The following is a 19,147-nucleotide window of genomic DNA, read 5'->3' as shown; positions in this document are numbered from 1 at the left end:
GCTCTGCTTCGTCTGCCGGAGAATTTGAAAATCTATGAAACGCTTTTCTTACATTGTCTGTCAGTTATTTCAGTTAAGAAATGGACACAGTTATGCTTACCATTACAGTCTGATATAACAAATGCTTTTTTTATAGTCTCTACTGCTAGAAATGAACACTGAGCTACTGCTTTTAACAAAGTTCTGTATGCCAATGTGATAATTTGCTGCAATATATATATATATATATATATATATATATAAAAAATATGTAATTTTACTTAAAAATCAAATTGAAAAAACAGCAATGACTGAGTGCTGATAGCCATTACCTTTTCAGATCCAAGTTACACTAATAGGAACCATGTCTTGCACGTTCATATCCTCAGTGGCACTCATCCTCTGAGCACTGGAAGAGCTTTCCCCTCAAAACTGTTGTGAGTAACCAAAGCCAGCTGCTGATCTTCAGCACATTTCTATCAACTTTCAAAGCAAAATGAGAAGACTTGCGAAAATCTAAAACAGACACAGGAGAGTTTTTGCTAACTAGTTTAGCTGCCTGATTGTTTTCTGCCAAGACCAATGCTTTTTTCACAAGAAAATACTTTCTTTTTTTTTTTCTTGTGTTGACTGGATCTTAAAGCTTGATGCGTAGTCTCAGAAATTGTCCCGTCACACTGCACACGCAAGTGTGATCCTTATCAGAGGAATGCACCATATTTGGACAAAACGATCCTCCTCCGTTCACTGAGGTTACTTCCTTTGTAATCTTGCGAACTGTTGTTTTGTGTTTTAGTTGCTCATAGTATTCTAACTGCCAAGAAATGACGAGCTGTGAGGCTGTCAAATGTTTAAACATCACACAGTCCTCTCACTGACATTTACCTCCCTTCCCTTCATGCTCGCCCCTCCCTTCCCCGTTTCCTCCCCCAGTCAATCCACTCACACCTCTCACTGGAGTGAAAAGCTATCAGACAAAGTGGCACTTGAGAGATTGTCTAGGAAGTTTCGTCTTTGCCTGGAAATGGTGGAATGTCTGTCATGCTTCTGGATCTTGTTGGCAGCTTCTGCCACCTATTGGTCTGACAGAGAGGATTTCTGAGGATGATGTCATGCCACAGCATCCTTTTAATCAAACAGGCACGTTATGAGTAAGACCTTTCATCTTTTGGACAATTTCTTTCAGTAATAGGAATCTGTTTACTGCTTGAAAATGCATTTAAAGTAGAGGTTTTTATTTTAAGTGGGAGAAAAAGCCAAAAATGCCACCGGAGAAGTGAGAACGGCATGCTTCTTATTGACTGTTCGAAGAAGAAGCGAACCATGAAATGAAAAACTCATCATCTCGTTCGACCCATGACGCACAAATTAAATAATGAGCGGCTCTCCAGTGATAAATTAACTGAGACATGAACTACGTTGGAAGAATTACATTAACAAATAGGAAAAACATGAACTCTATTGCAATCATCTGGCCACTAAAAGAACCGCACACCATGAGGTGAAGCCGTCAGGTAGGCGAGTGTTTCAAAGAGTGGTTTTCAACAGCCTTTGCACTTGTCTTGACTTGATATATTAAGCTCCTGGGTTAAAATGTGGGCGCAAGGGGCAACAGTACAAGATGATTGTTGGCAAAAGCAAGGGCACCTTAACCTTTAGTTAAGACTACAATAATGTGTCAGCTATTTTTTTAAATACTAGCATAATATTTAAAAAACCTATGTTAACTAACCACGTTTAATAATATAGTTCGTATTTAAAAAAATAGCTGACACATCATTGTTTGTAAATCTTTTAGAATGCACATATGGATTAAATCCATAGTGAGATAATGAGATTCACCAACGGTTTTTGGCTAAAAGGCACCCCCCTCCTTGCAGTTATATAATTGAGCCACAACACATGTTTCATCTTACTTAGTCTTAACTAAAAGTTAAGGCGCGCTTGCTTTTGTCAACAATCATCTTGTAGTGTTGCTTCTTCTGCTGTCTTACTGAAATATTCAACCCACTGAACTTTGTCTTAAAAATGAAAAACTTTCCATTTCATTTCAGATTTTTGTGATTTTTTGGTGGAGGGGCAAGGGGGTTTTTTCTGGTGCTAAATTAGAAATATTTGCAAGGAATTCAAAATCTGTATAAGAAAAAGTCAATTGTAGTCTTCCTTTGTTGGTCCTGTAAGTTATTGCAAGGTGTGCAAAATAATTCTCCCTCACTGCAGTGGAGAACTAAAGGTTATTACTGTTTTGCTTGTGCTTTTGCTTTTGCATGACGGTAAATGTAACTTTTTTGTTTATAGCCGTATTGATCATGGAGTATAACTGGTGGCAGCTGAAGTACGGCTGAAGCAGAAGCATGAAAGAAGCAGAGGTTGGGCTAGGCTTTTTCATTATCTGTCATTTTGACTGACCGGTTAAAAAAATTAAATAAAAAACCCATGATAACCTATTTTTGCCCGTCAGTTTACGAAATGGTAATAACATTCACCCCTACTTCCCTGGAGGAAATTCTGTAGTATGGACTCCTATTGCACAAATGTTCCTGTCCATAACTCTTCAACGTGCAGTCAGATCCCGGATAGCGAGATACCTTGAGTTCAGGTTAGAAATGTTACCAAGATGGGACTTCTTCTTTTATTTTTTTTGATTGAAAAATACGTGACTTCTGAGTAAAAGAAATAAATACCCATCACCTTCAGGTGAGCATTAGGAGTCACTTAAATCCAATGTTTTTGACAATTTTTGTGAAAAAAAAAATTGCAATAAAGCCACAAGTATGGATTAGTGCGAGAAAATGTGGGTTGATTTTCGCAAAATTTCACAAATGTGGAATCACAAAAAATGGACTGTCTGAGTAGTTTAAATAAATAAAAGTCTATTATAAAAAACAACAACAAAAAAAAAAAAAAAAAAACAAGACACCATTTGGTTTCCAGCTGGCTCCCTTCATGCTGTCACTCCTGTGGTTGAAACATTTGTTGCCAGCAAGCACGGGTTGCTGCTTAGTGGTATCAAGGTTGGAAAAGGTAATGGTTCAAAAACAAAGCTTTTTTCATAACATTTTTCCTTTTTGTTTAAGATTTGGTTTCACTGACATGTTACTCAAAAGAGCCAAGTTTAGAATTGCTGTATTTAGTGTCGAGCAACACTGCCCTTCCCCTGTTTTTCACACCTGAGAAGATCTCACAGCACAGAATAAAACAAAGAGCACTACAGAGTCTAATTGTAAGAGAGGGAAAAAAATGCAGTTGTCATATTTTTCAGTCAGCTGACCAGCGGTGTGCTGACATGTTGTGAGGGGTAGGGCCGTGTGCTGGTTAATCTAACATTTTCTAGAATATAATGAAAAAAGGACTTTAAGCAGTTGGGAACCATTTGAAGATTCTGAAAGCATAACTTTTTAAAACTTTGCTTAACTCTGAAAGTCATAACAAGCTGGAATGCTGGCAGCTGTTTTTTAGATTCAAAATGAGATTTACTAAGTCAATACTCTGCCTCCAAGTGCTAGTTTTTGGCCGTTTCTACTTTAACAAGTATGCTGCAAATGCCTTTATGTTTATAACGTCAAAAGCTAAAAATGCTAAAAAAAAGAAAAAAAAACACTGCAGGCACTTTAATGAAAACCAGATTTGCTTCCCACAGAACATGAAAAATGGATGAAAAGCTGGTAACTTTTAGTGAGAATTTGGAATAAAGCAAAGTTTGCTTGTAAAGTGAAGAGAAACCACCTCAGCTGTAGATTCAGACGTCAAGTTGATTTAGAGTAAACGTTTCCTGAGCGGAGCTTAGCTCAGATCATACCTCAGTCCTTCTCATCCATGCACATAACTGCCAACAACTGTTTATGCAAACAATTTGGCTGTTTATTCACTGCTCGTCATTCAAACCCCAACTCTGCAAAGTTGAGCCATTTTCATCACGTGTAACCATGACTACTACAGCTGTTCGTAGTTAGGAAATGTGACCGGCTGAAAGTGTAATGATACTTCACCACATTATTGATATTTATAAAACATGCTACACAGCTCCATTTAACACTTTTCCTGTTAAGCCAGTGTGGACAGAAAATTAAAAGCACGTTTACACGTTTCCCGTGATTTGAACTTTAAACCTTGCAGACGCAACATCAAAACCTGAAACATCACCGTTTCGGGATGTTTCAGAAATCTGACCACCGAGAGCCGGTTTGACAAATCCCTCCCAAGATACTAGTAGTAATAATAGTAGTATCTGTCTCGCATCATTCGGTCAGCATCAACAGGGTGAACTACATCAAAGACGACGAAATCCTTGAGAGAGGCCCTGAAACTGAGATCAGTTTCGTTCAAATCCTCAGAACTGTGAAATTCAGAACAGCAACTTTAGTCATCGGCTTTAAACCAATGTGGCAATTTACAAATTACTTTACAGTTTGAATAGCTTCCCTGCTAGGCATACGAGCCCACACTGTCAGGATACATGATAGTGTTAAAGAGTCACATTTGATCTGTGATGACTACCTTGCACTGGTTTTGTTTAAAGACGGGCCTGCATACTTTCATCGCCTGCTGTTAGTTACAGGGAGCTGATGGATCGTCTGTCATCTCACTGCATCCTCCTCGTCTCTTCCTGTGTTCTTTGTGGTTAGATTTGCAGTGGCAAGTTAAGTCTTAACATATTCCGACTCCGTATGCTTCACCAGCCCTGAATGCATTCTTCACTGACATCAGACATGCATGTGTTCATCCAAAAATAAAATCAAATAACAGGCTTAAAATGACATGGCAAAGCTATTTTGTTCTACCTACAAATGTTTTCTTAAACAACCAGGTGCAAATATTGTGGGGTTTATTTAAACAAATCAATCCTCCTTAAATCCCAGAGCGCAACTCCCAACCACAGCCACAGCACTAAAGAACAACAGCAGTGAGTTGTGATTATTAGGACCACGTTATCAGCTGTCACTGCGTGACATGAATGCACACTGTGAAATTGCCCGTCTAGACTTGACGTCATATCACTATCCCCACACACACACACACACACACACTCACACCAGAGGTGCCCTTCCCACCTAATCCTTATACCTGACACCAGCAGAGTAACAAATGCTTGTGGGACAAAAGATCAGCAGATTCAAATTCTCAGCGTGAAGCTAATGAAACAATCAAATTAAATTTTCATGAAATAAACACAATGAAAGATACATGGCAGCTGTACATTGTTCAAAAAATTTTCTTAGATCAAGATCAACATTTTTGAAAAATCCAAATGTCTTCTACGAGTACAAATGTTCACAGAATGCATATAGCATTAAAATACATAAGCACACAACCTTACACTGAGAAAAATAAAGACTTCCACCTTTCAATTACGTACATTTATTTAGCCCTGGTATTTTAAAATCACCAGTACTACCATTATAATCTATGTAAAATATAATAATAAACAAATAACCAAATAATTTCTGCTTAATATTTTAGCATATGTACATGTGTCCAGTTAGAGCAGTTAATAAGGAGTATAGCTGCTCTGATCAAAGATTTCTGACCTCCATGGCAGCCATTTCTTTTGGACCTGTTAGTTTCAGGAGCGTCAACACTATGAAATGTTAATACGTCCATGCCTCCCTAGCTGCTCTTCTTCTGCGATGTACACGTTTATATTTGACCCACAAACTCTTAATTGAGATTGATTTCTCAAAATATTGTTTGATTCTTATGACAAATATATTTTAAATCCATCTTAAGTGAAGATGTGAAGAAAGAATGTTAAGCTTTTATGTTGAAGTTGTGTAAAATATTCACATTGTGAAATTTTTTATGGTATAATAAATTCATTTTGATTTAGTAAGCAATTTATATCCGTTTCTTATTGTTGGACCGTTACCTATGGGTATAAATGGGTAACTATATTAGAGCAAAATACACATTTCTGTTATGATGCTTTCAATACGTTCTCACTTTAAAACATGCACGCTGGCACACCATATCTGGGTTCCCACGTATATGTAAACAAATGGTTCTTTGCAAAGCTAATGTGGATCAAAGATCTTAAACAGAGTATTTCAATAGTCTTTCAAACATCGGATTAGATTGGATTTGCCATCATAGAAGCTATGAAGAGTCTAAAAACTCCAAGACAAATCAAAACAGATGTAGAGCCCGGTTAGAGACTTTATGTCACGGATCACGGGTGCAATGCCAGCCATTAACTTGTAGTGCTTTTAGATTGTGTCCACTATTTTATTCTATCTAAAACAAAAACATATGTAGAATAGGTGTGACAAAATAAAAAAAAATAAAAAACACTGCTTTTAAAACTCTGTTTTTCCGTACCTCGGAAACCCTTCCACCCTTCTTTTCTCAAAGTGGGTCAGGAAAAAAAAAAAAAACACATTGAGGAATACTTCAGTATGAACTTCTTGTTCCTATACTTGCTGAAATGCAAAACAGCATAAAATTAACCTGCCATCTCGCTTGCTTTACAAGAACATTGTAGTACACCGAGAGTTGAGCATCAAAATGTACAAAAACACGTCCGTTTAGTCAGAAAACAGCCTGAGGAGTTCATTGTGAAAACTTTTTGAACGTTATGCAACAGCGCCAACACTCTCCACTTCACATTTACGTCACGTACAAACGGAAAAAGAAGTGTGTGCAAAAGATGTCAACATTTATCTTCACACTGAAACTAAACCCAGCAGTCAGCTCCAAATAAACAGTAGCCAGTTAAGCTGTCATACTCATGTGCATCATGTGCTTGCTTCTACTCTCTCCAATGCACACACAGCACCATAAATCCCCGAAATTTTTGTGCTCTGTGTTATTTACATGAGGAGGAGCAGAACCGTGGATATTCAGCAGGGGGCTGGCAAACAGAAAAAGAGAACCGATTTCATCTTTCTTTGCTGTGGTGGCAGCCTATACCATCATCTCTAAATCAGAACTGTCATCCGTGGAATGAGTGTTTTGCCAACCACAATAATGTTACCACCACCAGACTAGGCTCAACTCAATCCAGTAAAACTCCTTTTGAAAACCGCCTAATGTGCTCTGTCCAAATTTGGTAGCATCCTTGTTGGTGGTCCCTGCAGTGCCTCTTTGTGTATATGCGAGTCTGAGTTTCACCCTTTCTATTCAGGAGGCTAGTTCAAGTTGAGTCTTATATAAATATCCACTGCACCTGTCATACAGTGAAAAAAACACTATTTTTTTTAAAACTCTGAACCAAACTAACTAATCTAATTTATCTTCCAGCTGTGGTGCTTTTCAGAGAGACCGAACTTTCTTCAGGCTTCCTTGAAAAACTGCATTTGTTTTGGTCGTGTATTTGAACCTGCATCTCCGCTTGTTAAACAGTTTCTGTGAAAGCTGTACATTTCCAGGAATAACAGCGTGCAGATTGTACAACCACTTCAGAAAACCCTAACAAGGTGGGATGCATGTGCACACATGCCTGTTCAGAAGGTGGGTCTTCAATTTCTACCAAAGCTACAGACAAGCTTGCATGTGCATTAGTGGTCACAATTAATTAATTAATTTATTTATTTTAACTTTTTTAGAAAAAGAAAATCTGAATTATGACATTCTTATGCAATTCTTTTAGTTTGGCAATATGTTTGCTTAAAACCGTCTCACTACTAGCCTCCTTCTGTCCAACAGTGCTTTTCGTATTGGTTGAATTTTCGTATTGGTTGGAGCATTACAGCTTGGTACAACTTCATCATAGAAGTTGCACAATAAAAGCACAGCCCCCCCCCTCAGTTAGAGTAGCAAGGGCTGCCACGGTGACTGGCAACCATTAATCGATAGCTTTCCTTAAGAGTTAAAAATGTGCAATTTATTTGCAATGTGAACAGAGTCGAATGGGTCTCCTCTACTCTGACTATTGGTGAAGATATGGTGTGAGTGCCAGACTGACTGCAGTACTGACGAAGCAAGAGAGGCTGTCGTCCTGACCACAGGCTAGATAAGCATTATGAGATCCTCAATCGCTTGTGTCCTCCTGTGCAAATTTCCTTGTTTCATCAAACGTTTTTGCCAATGGATTTGAGTCCTGATGGATTCTAGAAGACTGGCTTAATGCTACCGTCTTTAGCATTGCAAGCCTTCTCAAACGCTTTGAATACTCTGTCAAAGCGATGGTTGTGTTTAAAGTGACTGATGAAATATGATGCGTTAAGTGGTGTGCTGTTTTTCTCCTCATGGAACTTTCTTTCTGCATTTGATACACAAAGCCAGCATATTGTCTTCCTCCAAAACCTTAAACTATACAGCCTTTATGTTTTCTGTTTACTGGCAAGCTGGACTGCATTCACATGCTGCTGGGAATTCCCAGTTTGGGAGTCATTCTGACCTTTTAATGTTTATATTTATGTTGTTTGTGTGTAACACCGCGGGGTACTTGTTATGTTTTTAAAAACTTATGACCAAGTTGTTTTCTGACATGAGGGTCTTTTAAAATGATTTATTTCCAGTCAGAAATGTATTTTCTGCAATTATATTGACGCTACTTAAACTCCGAGCAGATTTCAGAGGAAATCTAGAGGAGTGGGAGCCCTTCATTTAAAAAAATACAAAATCACCCACACCACCGAACATGTCATCATTGCTATTCGTTATGATATTGAACAGGTAGGAATGATGTCATAATTTCTTGATATTGGGTTGATAATTATCGTACATCCTTACTTTAAAGGCTCTTAAGGAGAATGTGTTCCTTACCTCCAAGTTCTTTTACATTTAAGATGGCATTTGGAAATGGCACTGCCTTGATGCTGAAACCTGGAAACAGGAAACATGTAACAGAAAAGGTCGTTTAAGATTTTCTACATAAAAATTTTGCTACATTATTTACAAATAAATAATACTAATAATAGAAACTCACTACATAATCAAATTGGCTGAGAAGGCTGAGTGTAGATTTTTCTAAAATCTACACTCAGACAAAAAAAACAAAAAAAAAACATATCTGAGTCATAAACAAGAACCCCATTTTTGGTGGTCCAGAGAAGAAAGAGAGATGAAACGCCAAGCAGAAAAGCATTATGTTGGGTTTATTGAAGAACAGAGTTAATATCTAAAGCATTTCTCTGAGTTATGTGGTCCTTCTTTGTGGGTGTGAATGGGAAACAGAAGAGCCCAGTGAAGAAACTTAGACAAGAAATAGATTTAACTTGACTTTTCAAAACAACTCAAACACATGGAGGCAGAGATGCAGGAAATCGAAGACTATGATTTTCTACAAAGCTAAATTTATTGCCAAGTTTCATTTCAGAGCAAATTGCAACAGAGAGAAATATTTGAGTGAAAAGTGAGCAAAGCCACAGGAGATTTCTGTCTTCATGTTTCTGCTCTTGTAAACGTTGGCAGATGCAGGAGGCAACGACAGCTAACTCTTCTTTGAGAAACGTTCACTGAAATGTCTCTTCGCTAAGGTAGATAATTACCATACTTGATCTGGTGCGGGGTACCAAGCAGGAGGCACAAAGGTTCAAACCCCCAGAAAAGCAGAGACTTATGGTTATAAGCTGCACATTTGGGAGCTGCTTTATGTTTAACTTCAATGGGACAGACTAAATTTAAGATGGGACTTCTGCAACAGCTCAACGTGGCTGCTGTCAAAGACACAGGGAGGTGGGAGGGAACGTCGTTGTTCCTAAGGGACTGCAATGCATATAAGGAAAGCGACGTTCACTACCAGGAAAATTATGTGTACCAAGACAAGATCCTCCTGTCCTCCTAGATGCACATACAACACCAGCCTCCAAGGTGACTGGAAGAAAGAAACAAAACTTGGGCTGGTGACATCCTAGCATACTCTCCTGGAACAAACACTGGGAACGTTCTTTCCCTTTGTGGAAAGCTCCCTCGTCTGTTAAAAGGGAAATACATTTCCTACAAGCATCTCCCCACCCAAACAAGACAATCTTTATATTCCATCGGTGCACTGTGATGTGCACTTAGCACATACCTGTTGTAGGAACGATGTTGTCAGTGCTCTCACCGCAGAGCCGCGAGAGCAGGCTGGTCTTCCCAGCTCCTGTCAGGCCGATGCACACCACATCATATTCTGGTCTAGGTGGTGGGGGTCCTTTACAGCACAGTGCCCGAAAACACTGAAATAAAGTACAGAAATCAAAGAATGTGAAGCATTCCGTACACACTGAGGAGATAGGGAGGTGCTGGTCTTAATGAGAGGAATAAATACTGTCAGTCTCACCTCTTTACCATTTCGTACTTTTTGGTGCTGGGTGATTTGTGCGATACTTTTCTGGCTACAAAAAACATAGCTATCAAGTCGTAGCTCCCTTTTGGGAGGTTTCATAATCTACCAATAGTACCAATTCTGACATGAGTTAATTGTAAGTTATTAATGAATTAACTATGATGAAGAACTAATAAGCATCAATGACTGGAAAAATGAGTAGCACTGATTTCTGCTTAATCAGAAAGTTCTTCAAAAGAGAAATGAAAGGGGGGATATTTGAAGAACTTCCAGTACAATGAGGAGCAGCTGACAGTGAATCAGGAACAGGTTCTGGTATGTTTTGTTTCTCTGGTTGCTAACTGTTGTATCTCTGGCCCCCTCCACTCCCAGGCCTTTTTCAGATCCCTTCCCCAACAAAACTAAGACTGACACATAACTCTGGCCCCTTAATTTAACCTTAATCAAAAACTAGATTTATAAGTTGTCATATTTTAGATAATTTTAGAATGAGTTGTAATGCAGAAGAAGTTGGACAGGTCTTTATTTGTGCATAATAGCAACTGTACAAATAAAAAGGGTTTCAAAGTGAGGGGCTTCAGAGAGCTGTTGTGTATATTTGTGTATTTGCTTAAGCTGTATGTGGTTATTTATGCAATAAGTAACTACCAACACTAAGCTTCAGTTAGTATAACTACCCTAATCATAAAAGAGGAACAATCACGAGTCAGTGCACAGCATCAGTAATTATAACTCAAAGCTACTGATCAGAAATCTGGGTGCAATGATGAACTCAGACATGAACCTTCAGAGATGTTTAAAGACAACTGCAAAGTCGTCGTATCACCTGAAGTACATTTCTAGGGTTAGAGGACTAATGTCCCAAAAAGATCTAGAGAAACTCGTTCTTATGTTTATTCACAAGTTTTCCTCAAAAAATGAATCAGACAGCCGCAGCTGATCCACAATCTCACTAAAACTAGGAAGATATAGCACATCACCCCAATTATAAAGTCCTTCTCTGAACTCCCTGCAGCTCAGAGAATAGACTTGGGAGAAAATATTTGTATTATTTTATAAATCTCCAAATGGATTAGCACAAAAATACATTATAGGGCTGTTGTCGTTACATCAACCTTGAAGACCACTCAAGTATTTTGGTTCAAGTCTATTCTACCTCTCCAGAGTCAGAACCAAAAACAGAAAAACAGAATCCAGTTTTTATGCTCCTCAAATCTGGATCAAAACTTCCAGAAAACTGAAAAACAGCCAAAACACTGAGTTCATTTAAATAAAATCTTAAAACTCACCTGGTTTTGATTAATAATAACCGGGGCATTAATCAAAATATTTAGTGTATATTTGCTAGATAATAGAATTTTACAAAATTCCATTTATTTTTTGTCTGTTTATGACTTGTGTCATAATTGGTTATTATGTTTCTATGGTGTAAAGCACTTTGAACTGCCTTGTTGCTGAAATGTGTTATAAACTTGAAAATTTTGTCAAGGGCAGTTAAATTAAAAGTTCAGTAAAAGTCATAATGAAAAATATGTACTTAATTTGTACAAATTATTATAACCTGGTGATATATACACAAGAACAAACCAACCATTAAGACAGATGTAGCTAAGTGGTGACCCAAGACGTTTTCATCTGCATGCTGCACCCTGTCTGACTGGACCATTACGGTCACTGAGGGCAGACCCTGTCACTCCATGAATCACGGCCTGGGACAGAGTCCCCTGCTGTGAGACATTAGGGAGCAAACGCAGTGAGAACCGTGAATGAGATCCTTAAACTTGTGTGTGAAGAGATCAGTATCCAAAACTAAAGAGAGATCTCTTTTATTAGCAAGACAGGAACCGGTCTGGACAAGGCAGAGCACACACACACACAGCACCCCATCCATCTTGTATATCACATTTCAGGTGGAACATCAACACGGGTTTTTTACTGCTCATGTCAGCAGATGACCCTGTTCTACCAAAGACTGTAACAAGAAGAAAAACCCATAAGGGCACGTGAACTTCTGTGCACGTAAAAGCTGATGTGATGGTACTTGTGTAGCTCTATTTATTAAGGATAATTCTACCATAAATTTGCTAACATCTGTCCATCCGTCTCCAGGGCCACATAGGGGCTCCTGTTTATGACCAGTAGTGACTAGAAATTAGGCAAATATCAAAAAATAAAAAATAAACAACTTAGCATGCACATCTTTACTGTGTTTGATCAGTATGATATTTTGGAAAATGCACAATCTCGATTTCAGATAAATGTGGCATGCAGAAGGCGGCAACAGATCAACAGCAACCGTGTTCCAACCCTCGGTTCTTCATCATACCCCCCAAAATATCAGCACCCACCAGGGTCAGTTTTCAGGGCTGCTGTTTGATGGGGATGTGGGGAATCTGCTTCAGCAGAACCAGACGTCGGCGGAGGAACCCGACCCCCCGACTCCTCCGTGAACCCACGCGTCTGCTTAAACAGGAAACATTCTCCTGTTCCAGAAAACGGGTAAGATCAGAAACACACGCATGTCAGATGGGCGAGCACATGTACAAACTTGGTTTAATTAGGTCCTTCTACTCTGTTGGTTGCTCACCTCTTAGTGTCACCCCCTTTCCTTGCAGCTACATGTTACAGGCTTCTGTGGAAGATTAAATCAACTTCTCTGATGTCAATTCTGTGAGCCAAAAGTTGACATTAATGTGGAAAAGGGTGGTAGGCGTATAGTAAGCTATACGACTTATTTATCCACCCTCCTTCGAGTGTAAATCACAACAAAGGCAACAAAGAAGGTTGCGGCCTTACTGGCTGCGTGGGAGGAAACAGAGAGGATTTCACAACAGTAACTAAAGGAGCTTCCAGGGCCTGACCCTGGGGTCCTCATGAACACAGTGGCCCCTGTGAGAGAAAGAGATGGCAGCTCCCACCTCTGGCCTTCTTTGACAGCACAAGATTGACGAGGAGAGCTGCTCAAAAGCCTCAAAGGGGAAAAATAAATATGTCGAAAGGCTTTTGCTTACCTCAAGGCTTGCCCCTGCCCCGTCACCCCCACAGTTGATGATTTGAGAGGCAGTGTGCTGTGTCACCGAGACAGAGCGCTCAAATCAGTCTGCCCCGTAACTACCCCCATAAATCTCCAAGTCATCCAGACAAACAGCTGAGATTATATGCAACGTGTACACTGCCTTGAAAAAGTACACAAACCCCTGAAGCTTTCAGATTTTTTTTTTTTGTCCTTTCACAACCACCAATAGATTTTAATTCAGTCAAAAAAACTTTCAGAAGCTTTGAACATCTCGTGGAGTATTCTTAAATCATCCACATCAAAATTAAAAGAGAATACCACTATTGCAAACCTGCCGAGACATGGCAGTCCACCAAGCTGATATGCTAGGTAAGGAGAGGCTTTATCAGAGAAGCAGTCAAGAGATCCATTTTAACAATAGAGGAGGTGCAGAGATCCCCAGCTCATACCTCTCATTTTGGGACAAATAAAATGTCCTCTTTGCAGTTTGCCAACAAGCCATGTAGGGGAAACGGCAAAATGGGTGGAAGAAGGTGCTCCGCTCAGATGGGACCAAAAATAGCCTACGTTGAAAACACACTAAGTGGAACGGAAATATTACCCTACCCGTAAAGCTTGAAGAAACAATCCCCACCATTAAATGTGGTGTAAGCCTCCTGCTGTGGCAATGCTTTTCTTAGCAGCTCCAGAGAACCTGGTCAGAGTTGATGGGAAAACAGATAGAGCTAAATACAAGGTAGTGCTAAAAGAAAAAAAATGTTAGAGACTGAAAAACACTTGAAATAGAGGTTTAACATCTCCGCAGAACAACCCAAAAGTGTTGGCCAGAGCTAAAATAGAAACATTTAAACTGAAGTTTTTTTTTGTTTCATGAGCCTAAACATTATTGAGAATCTGATGAAGGACTTAAAATATCATGTTCATAATCAAATTAATTGAATATGAAGCATTTGGCAAGGAATAAAACATTTCTGTGTCTAAATATGTAGTTGAATTTGCTTCAAAAGTCAAAACTGATTAAAAGGGGAAGCCACAGTTCTCATACTTTTATTTTTTTTAATCAAAAATATATTAAATGTGGAAAAAAACATATAATTTCCTTTCATTTAACAACGTGTGCAATATTTTGTTATTCTATTATGTGAAATCAAAAGAAATTAAATATGCATTGCCAAAAGTAAATGATTTAGCATAACTGAAAATCAAGTGCCTTTACTGAAGCTATTATCAAACCCTTGTAAGAGCAAGAGAGTGCAATAAAGAAGGGACAACCATGCAGCTAAAACAACTCCACATATAAAAAGTCTGCCATCCCTAGACATTATTGATTAGCTGCCTCTTGTGGATTTGTTTCACCCGTACTTCCCTGAAAGACCTCCTGAGACATTACCTCACTGTTGTGGAAGCTTATTCGCTGGACTAAATGAAAATGAGAATCATATTGTTTAAGGCCAAAAGCAAAGTGTTTTCTACTCCCTTATATTCTGAATGAAACTGATGCATGGCTGACAAAAGAAAAATGAGCTCTTGGGTTCCAAGACATTTAATGGGTGATATAACTGAGCTTGCTGGCAACGAACCAGATATCAAGTAGACGCTGATTTTATTAAGACATGGCAATGCTTCAACAAAGGAGAACCTACTACCTAAAAAAGAAAGACACAGATGGCATGAGCGCTGTCGTTACATGTCTCTTGGCTACCGCCACTGATGTCTTTCAATCATGGCGGAGTCTTGGGAACTCAAGTCTGTCAATACAAAAGCGGCTAACGTACATTATTCCACAAATATTTCCAAAGTAAATCAACTTAAGAACTTTAGAAACAAGGTTCACATGAAGTCAATTAATTGCCATCCATCATTGTGAAAATTCATTGGCTGCAGTTGGACAGGCTCTTTTAGAGAAAACCGCTCTGTATTTTTAGAGGTAATAAATGTGGGTTAGAGGGAAACCACAATCACCAGAGCAGCAGTCTAGTTCATGTTTCACTCTCATACTCTGTGGCTGGAGTCGAGACACCACAGGACAGGAATATAGGCAGAGGCTTGATGACAGCATGTTCCAAACTGAGGAACTCCTAACAAGCTCCCAGATTGTGTGGACTATGTTTTCCCTGTCTCTGTTGAAGCACGACATCTACCAATACTGCTGGAAACCACAGAAGACCTCCTATTAAAAAAGACAAAGCACTTCAGACAATTAGAATCATTCACTAATAGTAAGTTTATACAGATGTTTGGCAAACCTCATCCAAACTAATCAAAATATCAACCCATATTTTCTGGATGAGTATGATTTTATACCATGAGTTGTGGGAGTTGGCATTAAACTAAAAAGCCACATCAGAAGATATGTGATCGCAAATTACCTTTGAATATGAACAATAACAATAATAAGGCACAATGAGAAGGAGAAACAGAAATGTTGGTAAACAATTTGTTATCGCATGGTTTTAAAAGTGATGCAACAAACACTAGGTTTGCTTGATTGGCTCTGAGAGGCTATAGGTAAGTCAAAGTGTTTCTGCTATTCCTTACATGAACTCTTATATTAATGTGGTTTGGTGATTGGCTGACAGGTTGGCAGGGTGATGACCAGCAGATCTAACCCAACCATAAGGGTTGGATTGAGTCCTTAACTGACCTTCTGTCTGGGTGGGTGGTGCTTGGTCAGTTAGTTGGATTAATGATTAGTTAGTTGTCTGGTTGGTAATTTGGTAAGCTGGCTGAGTTGACTGACTAACGTATCCACATAGTTAACCAATTAACCAGTCATTTATATGGATACACTTTGATGTCTCTTTATTAATTGTTTTAATACAAACTACTACCCTATTCCCCAAAAATTAACTTTTTCTGTCAGTGTTTGCTGCGTACAGTATGTTAAAATAAAAAAAGTTTACACAAATATGTTTCAACAGACTTTAGAAAGAAAAATAAAATCAGTTGGTCAGACTATAAAAACAAAGCTTTACTCATAACAGTTCCATAGATCTAGAGTTTTCTGAATAAAGATGACAACATTTCCAATAAACAACATGATGTGCATCAATCGATAAAAAGTTGAATCTTTCTTAGGAATTTCTTTCACACATTCAAGGACGATGTCACATGTGTTGAATAGCTTAAATTGGTTGCATTTAGTTCTCACTGTGGAAACGAAGCTAACGAATCCAAACAACTTCATAAGAACCAAAGGCAATCCCAGAGAACACAACAAAAAGCAAACAGATGTTTCCTTGCTGGATGTGCCTTCCTGACAACAGAGGAAAGAAGAGACGAAGACATAAAAAAAACAAAAAAAACGAGGACATCTAAGACACCGGCCCGAGTACACATGGCCACTACAGCCAGACAGACACAGGACACTGATGGGCGAGCAGGCCGTTTTTATTTTTCCAGACCAAGTGTCGGGACAACACTTGCGTGCAGGGCTCACTCTTGACCTTTGCAAATGACAGTCCTTTATATGGGCCTCCCAGCGGAGGAGCAGCGCTAACAGCTATGTGTGTAATACACACCATCCACAGTCATAACACGGGTGTGCGGCAGAGGAGGACATACAAGAAAGTAGGCTATCAGGGATGAAGGAAAACGTAGAGGGGGGGGCAGAAGAGGTAGAGAGAGAGCAAGACGGAAAGAGGGGGGAGGATGGATGGCAACATTCATTCATCCTCAGTCACCCCCCAACAACCTCCCACCCCCTTCAGTTGTTGTTGTTATTTGCCGCTTTGAAGCCAGTTCGGGGCAGGGGGAGTGAATGGTGGGACACAGTATGGTTACAGTGAGTGAAGAGGGGTGGGAGTTGGGGGGGGGACTATGCATGCCATTCTCGTTAAGGGGTGAGAGAGGCATGGTAGACACTCGGGACTCTTCCCATGTTTTCAACCAGACTGGATCTCTGCCATACATTTTATTGTCATTAGCAGATCTGCAGGTTTTTTTCTAAAATCCTCTATGCAGTTTTTTTTATAAACCACTATTACAATCATCGCCCGCCTGAAAGGAGAATTTCCCTGAGGGTGGAGAAAAAAAAAATGACACAGAGGGTATTGTGCTTGTTACTGCAGGCACCACAGACTGTTTTCTTAACATCCCGACAGCAGAATAAATAACACAAAAAGTGGATTTGGCATTGATAAACTCCGACGTGCCTTCAACCGTAGCCGCAGGTGATGAAATCCAAGATTTACTTTGATTCAACTAAACAAAACAAAATGAAAAAAAAAAAAAAAAAAAACACGTTAGGGACACCAAACAGGTGGCATTCATTCATTACCCAGAACATCAAAAATAGATCGTCTCCACAAATGCACAAATACGTAAAGCAGCTATATTAATAATTTTAGAATGTGGTTATATCCCCGTCTGCAGCAACTCCAACACCCGTGTGGTGCAGCAGGCAGAATCTAACCCAAGGTGCATAACGTGTGCAAAAAAAGGGAAAACCCAGCTTTAAAACTGCTTTGCAGGCACATCATCTTTTCATTCTAAAGCAAGATGCATCTCTCCCCCCACCCCAACACACACACACTCCCTCCTTCTTTATCATCCCCTGCAAACCAATTCATTCATCCCACTTCTGTCTGTCTGGCCCTCATTTCAGAGCTCCAACACTTTTGCCCTGACGCTAAGGTGTCTGGACAAGGAGACAAGCTTGAACACACACAAGCACACGCACACACACTGCCCTAAAGTGAAGTTAGAGCGCCCCCAGCTTTTTGACGAAACACACTGCATCAACTAAGCTGAAGAGGCAAGAAGCAATGTTTTATCTTAAAAAAAAGTGAGTGGAAATAAAAGATATATTATTGAATTTTCTTTGTACTATTTCTTTCTTCATACACTGAATACAAAGTCTTGCAGAAAATAAAAGAAAATTACAACAGGAATCAATTTTAGACAAGAGAACTAAAACAAAAAAAAAAGACAACTGCCACTTCTACCAAATAAATATATTATCACCACATTAGTATGGATAAAAAAAGTTGTTGCGACTGACAATCTAAAATCTTCATCTCATTTTAAATGTCAAACCAAGACATGTTTATATTGTGGATAATTCGACCAACAGGTTGGAGCTTCCTGTTTCTATAAGCGGTCCCAGGGTTAGCCCTCTCCTATCTCGGCCAACATGGTAGCTTGTGACCCTGTGTGGCTGATGAGGAGGCCAGATCAAAGGCAGAGAGGGAGCCTTGGAAAAACACTTGGGCTGAGAATGGACGGGATATCTGTCAGGAAGCCTTTCCCACTGGGCTCACAAGTGCTAGAGCCCAGAGATCGGGTTACCACCCCGAAAATGCCGACTTGAAAGTGGGGCTATGCTCTAATCCACATACATCGGACTATGTCTGTCCTCTACTTGCACTCCACCACCAATCTATTCCTCTCCTTCCCCCTTGTGCTTCTCCAACACTGCCCATCTTTGAGCCACTGCCAAACCACAACAACGTAGCTGGTCCACAAGTCCTCTGTGCACCCTGCTCCCAAAGTCTTCACCCCCCCACCCTCAGAAAAAGAGAAACGCTCATCCTTCATCACAGAGGATTAACAGGAAACCCTGACACAATCTATTGTGGAGGAGATACAGGGGGCTTGGGTGGTTTTGCCACCCCAAGAGGGTCTTTATCTATTCTCTTCCACAGGGTTTGAGATGTTTTCAGAAAAGGATCCTAGAGGACTTCATGCCCTGAGCTTCCTTACCAACCGCACAGTCCTAAACACACAACTTTAGGTTTCAGCTCCACAGACAAGGGACAGATGCTGGCAATAACATGCCGTGTCTAAGAAAAGAAGGACGCAGCGATAAAGACGCTGGAGCAGCGGATGGTGCATTTTTTGAAGTCTGTAAGATAATGGGAGTATTTGAGACAAGGACGGTAAGTGTGTGTGTGTGTGTGTGTGTGTGTGTGTGTGTGTGTGTGTGTGTGTGTGTGTGTGTGTGT

At 39.6% G+C, this 19,147-nt stretch overlaps 1 protein-coding gene across 3 annotated transcripts in view; it reads right to left on the bottom strand.

Annotated features, from left to right (window-relative positions):
• The window catches only part of LOC103469992 (ADP-ribosylation factor-like protein 15), a 113,792-nt gene that overhangs the window by 59,728 nt on the left and 34,917 nt on the right, over nt 1-19,147 (bottom strand). For all 3 annotated transcript variants that reach the window (XM_008418092.2, XM_008418094.2, XM_008418093.2), the window contains exons 2-3: nt 9,932-10,076; nt 8,683-8,742 (exon numbers count right to left, since the gene is read on the bottom strand). In XM_008418092.2, the coding sequence (XP_008416314.1) occupies nt 8,683-8,742; nt 9,932-10,076 (205 nt within the window). The remainder of the gene's footprint in view (nt 1-8,682; nt 8,743-9,931; nt 10,077-19,147) is intronic.

This window comes from Poecilia reticulata, linkage group LG9 (assembly GCF_000633615.1).
Source record: "Poecilia reticulata strain Guanapo linkage group LG9, Guppy_female_1.0+MT, whole genome shotgun sequence".
Lineage (NCBI taxonomy): Eukaryota > Metazoa > Chordata > Actinopteri > Cyprinodontiformes > Poeciliidae > Poecilia > Poecilia reticulata.
This window is presented reverse-complemented; position numbering and strand designations above follow the sequence as displayed.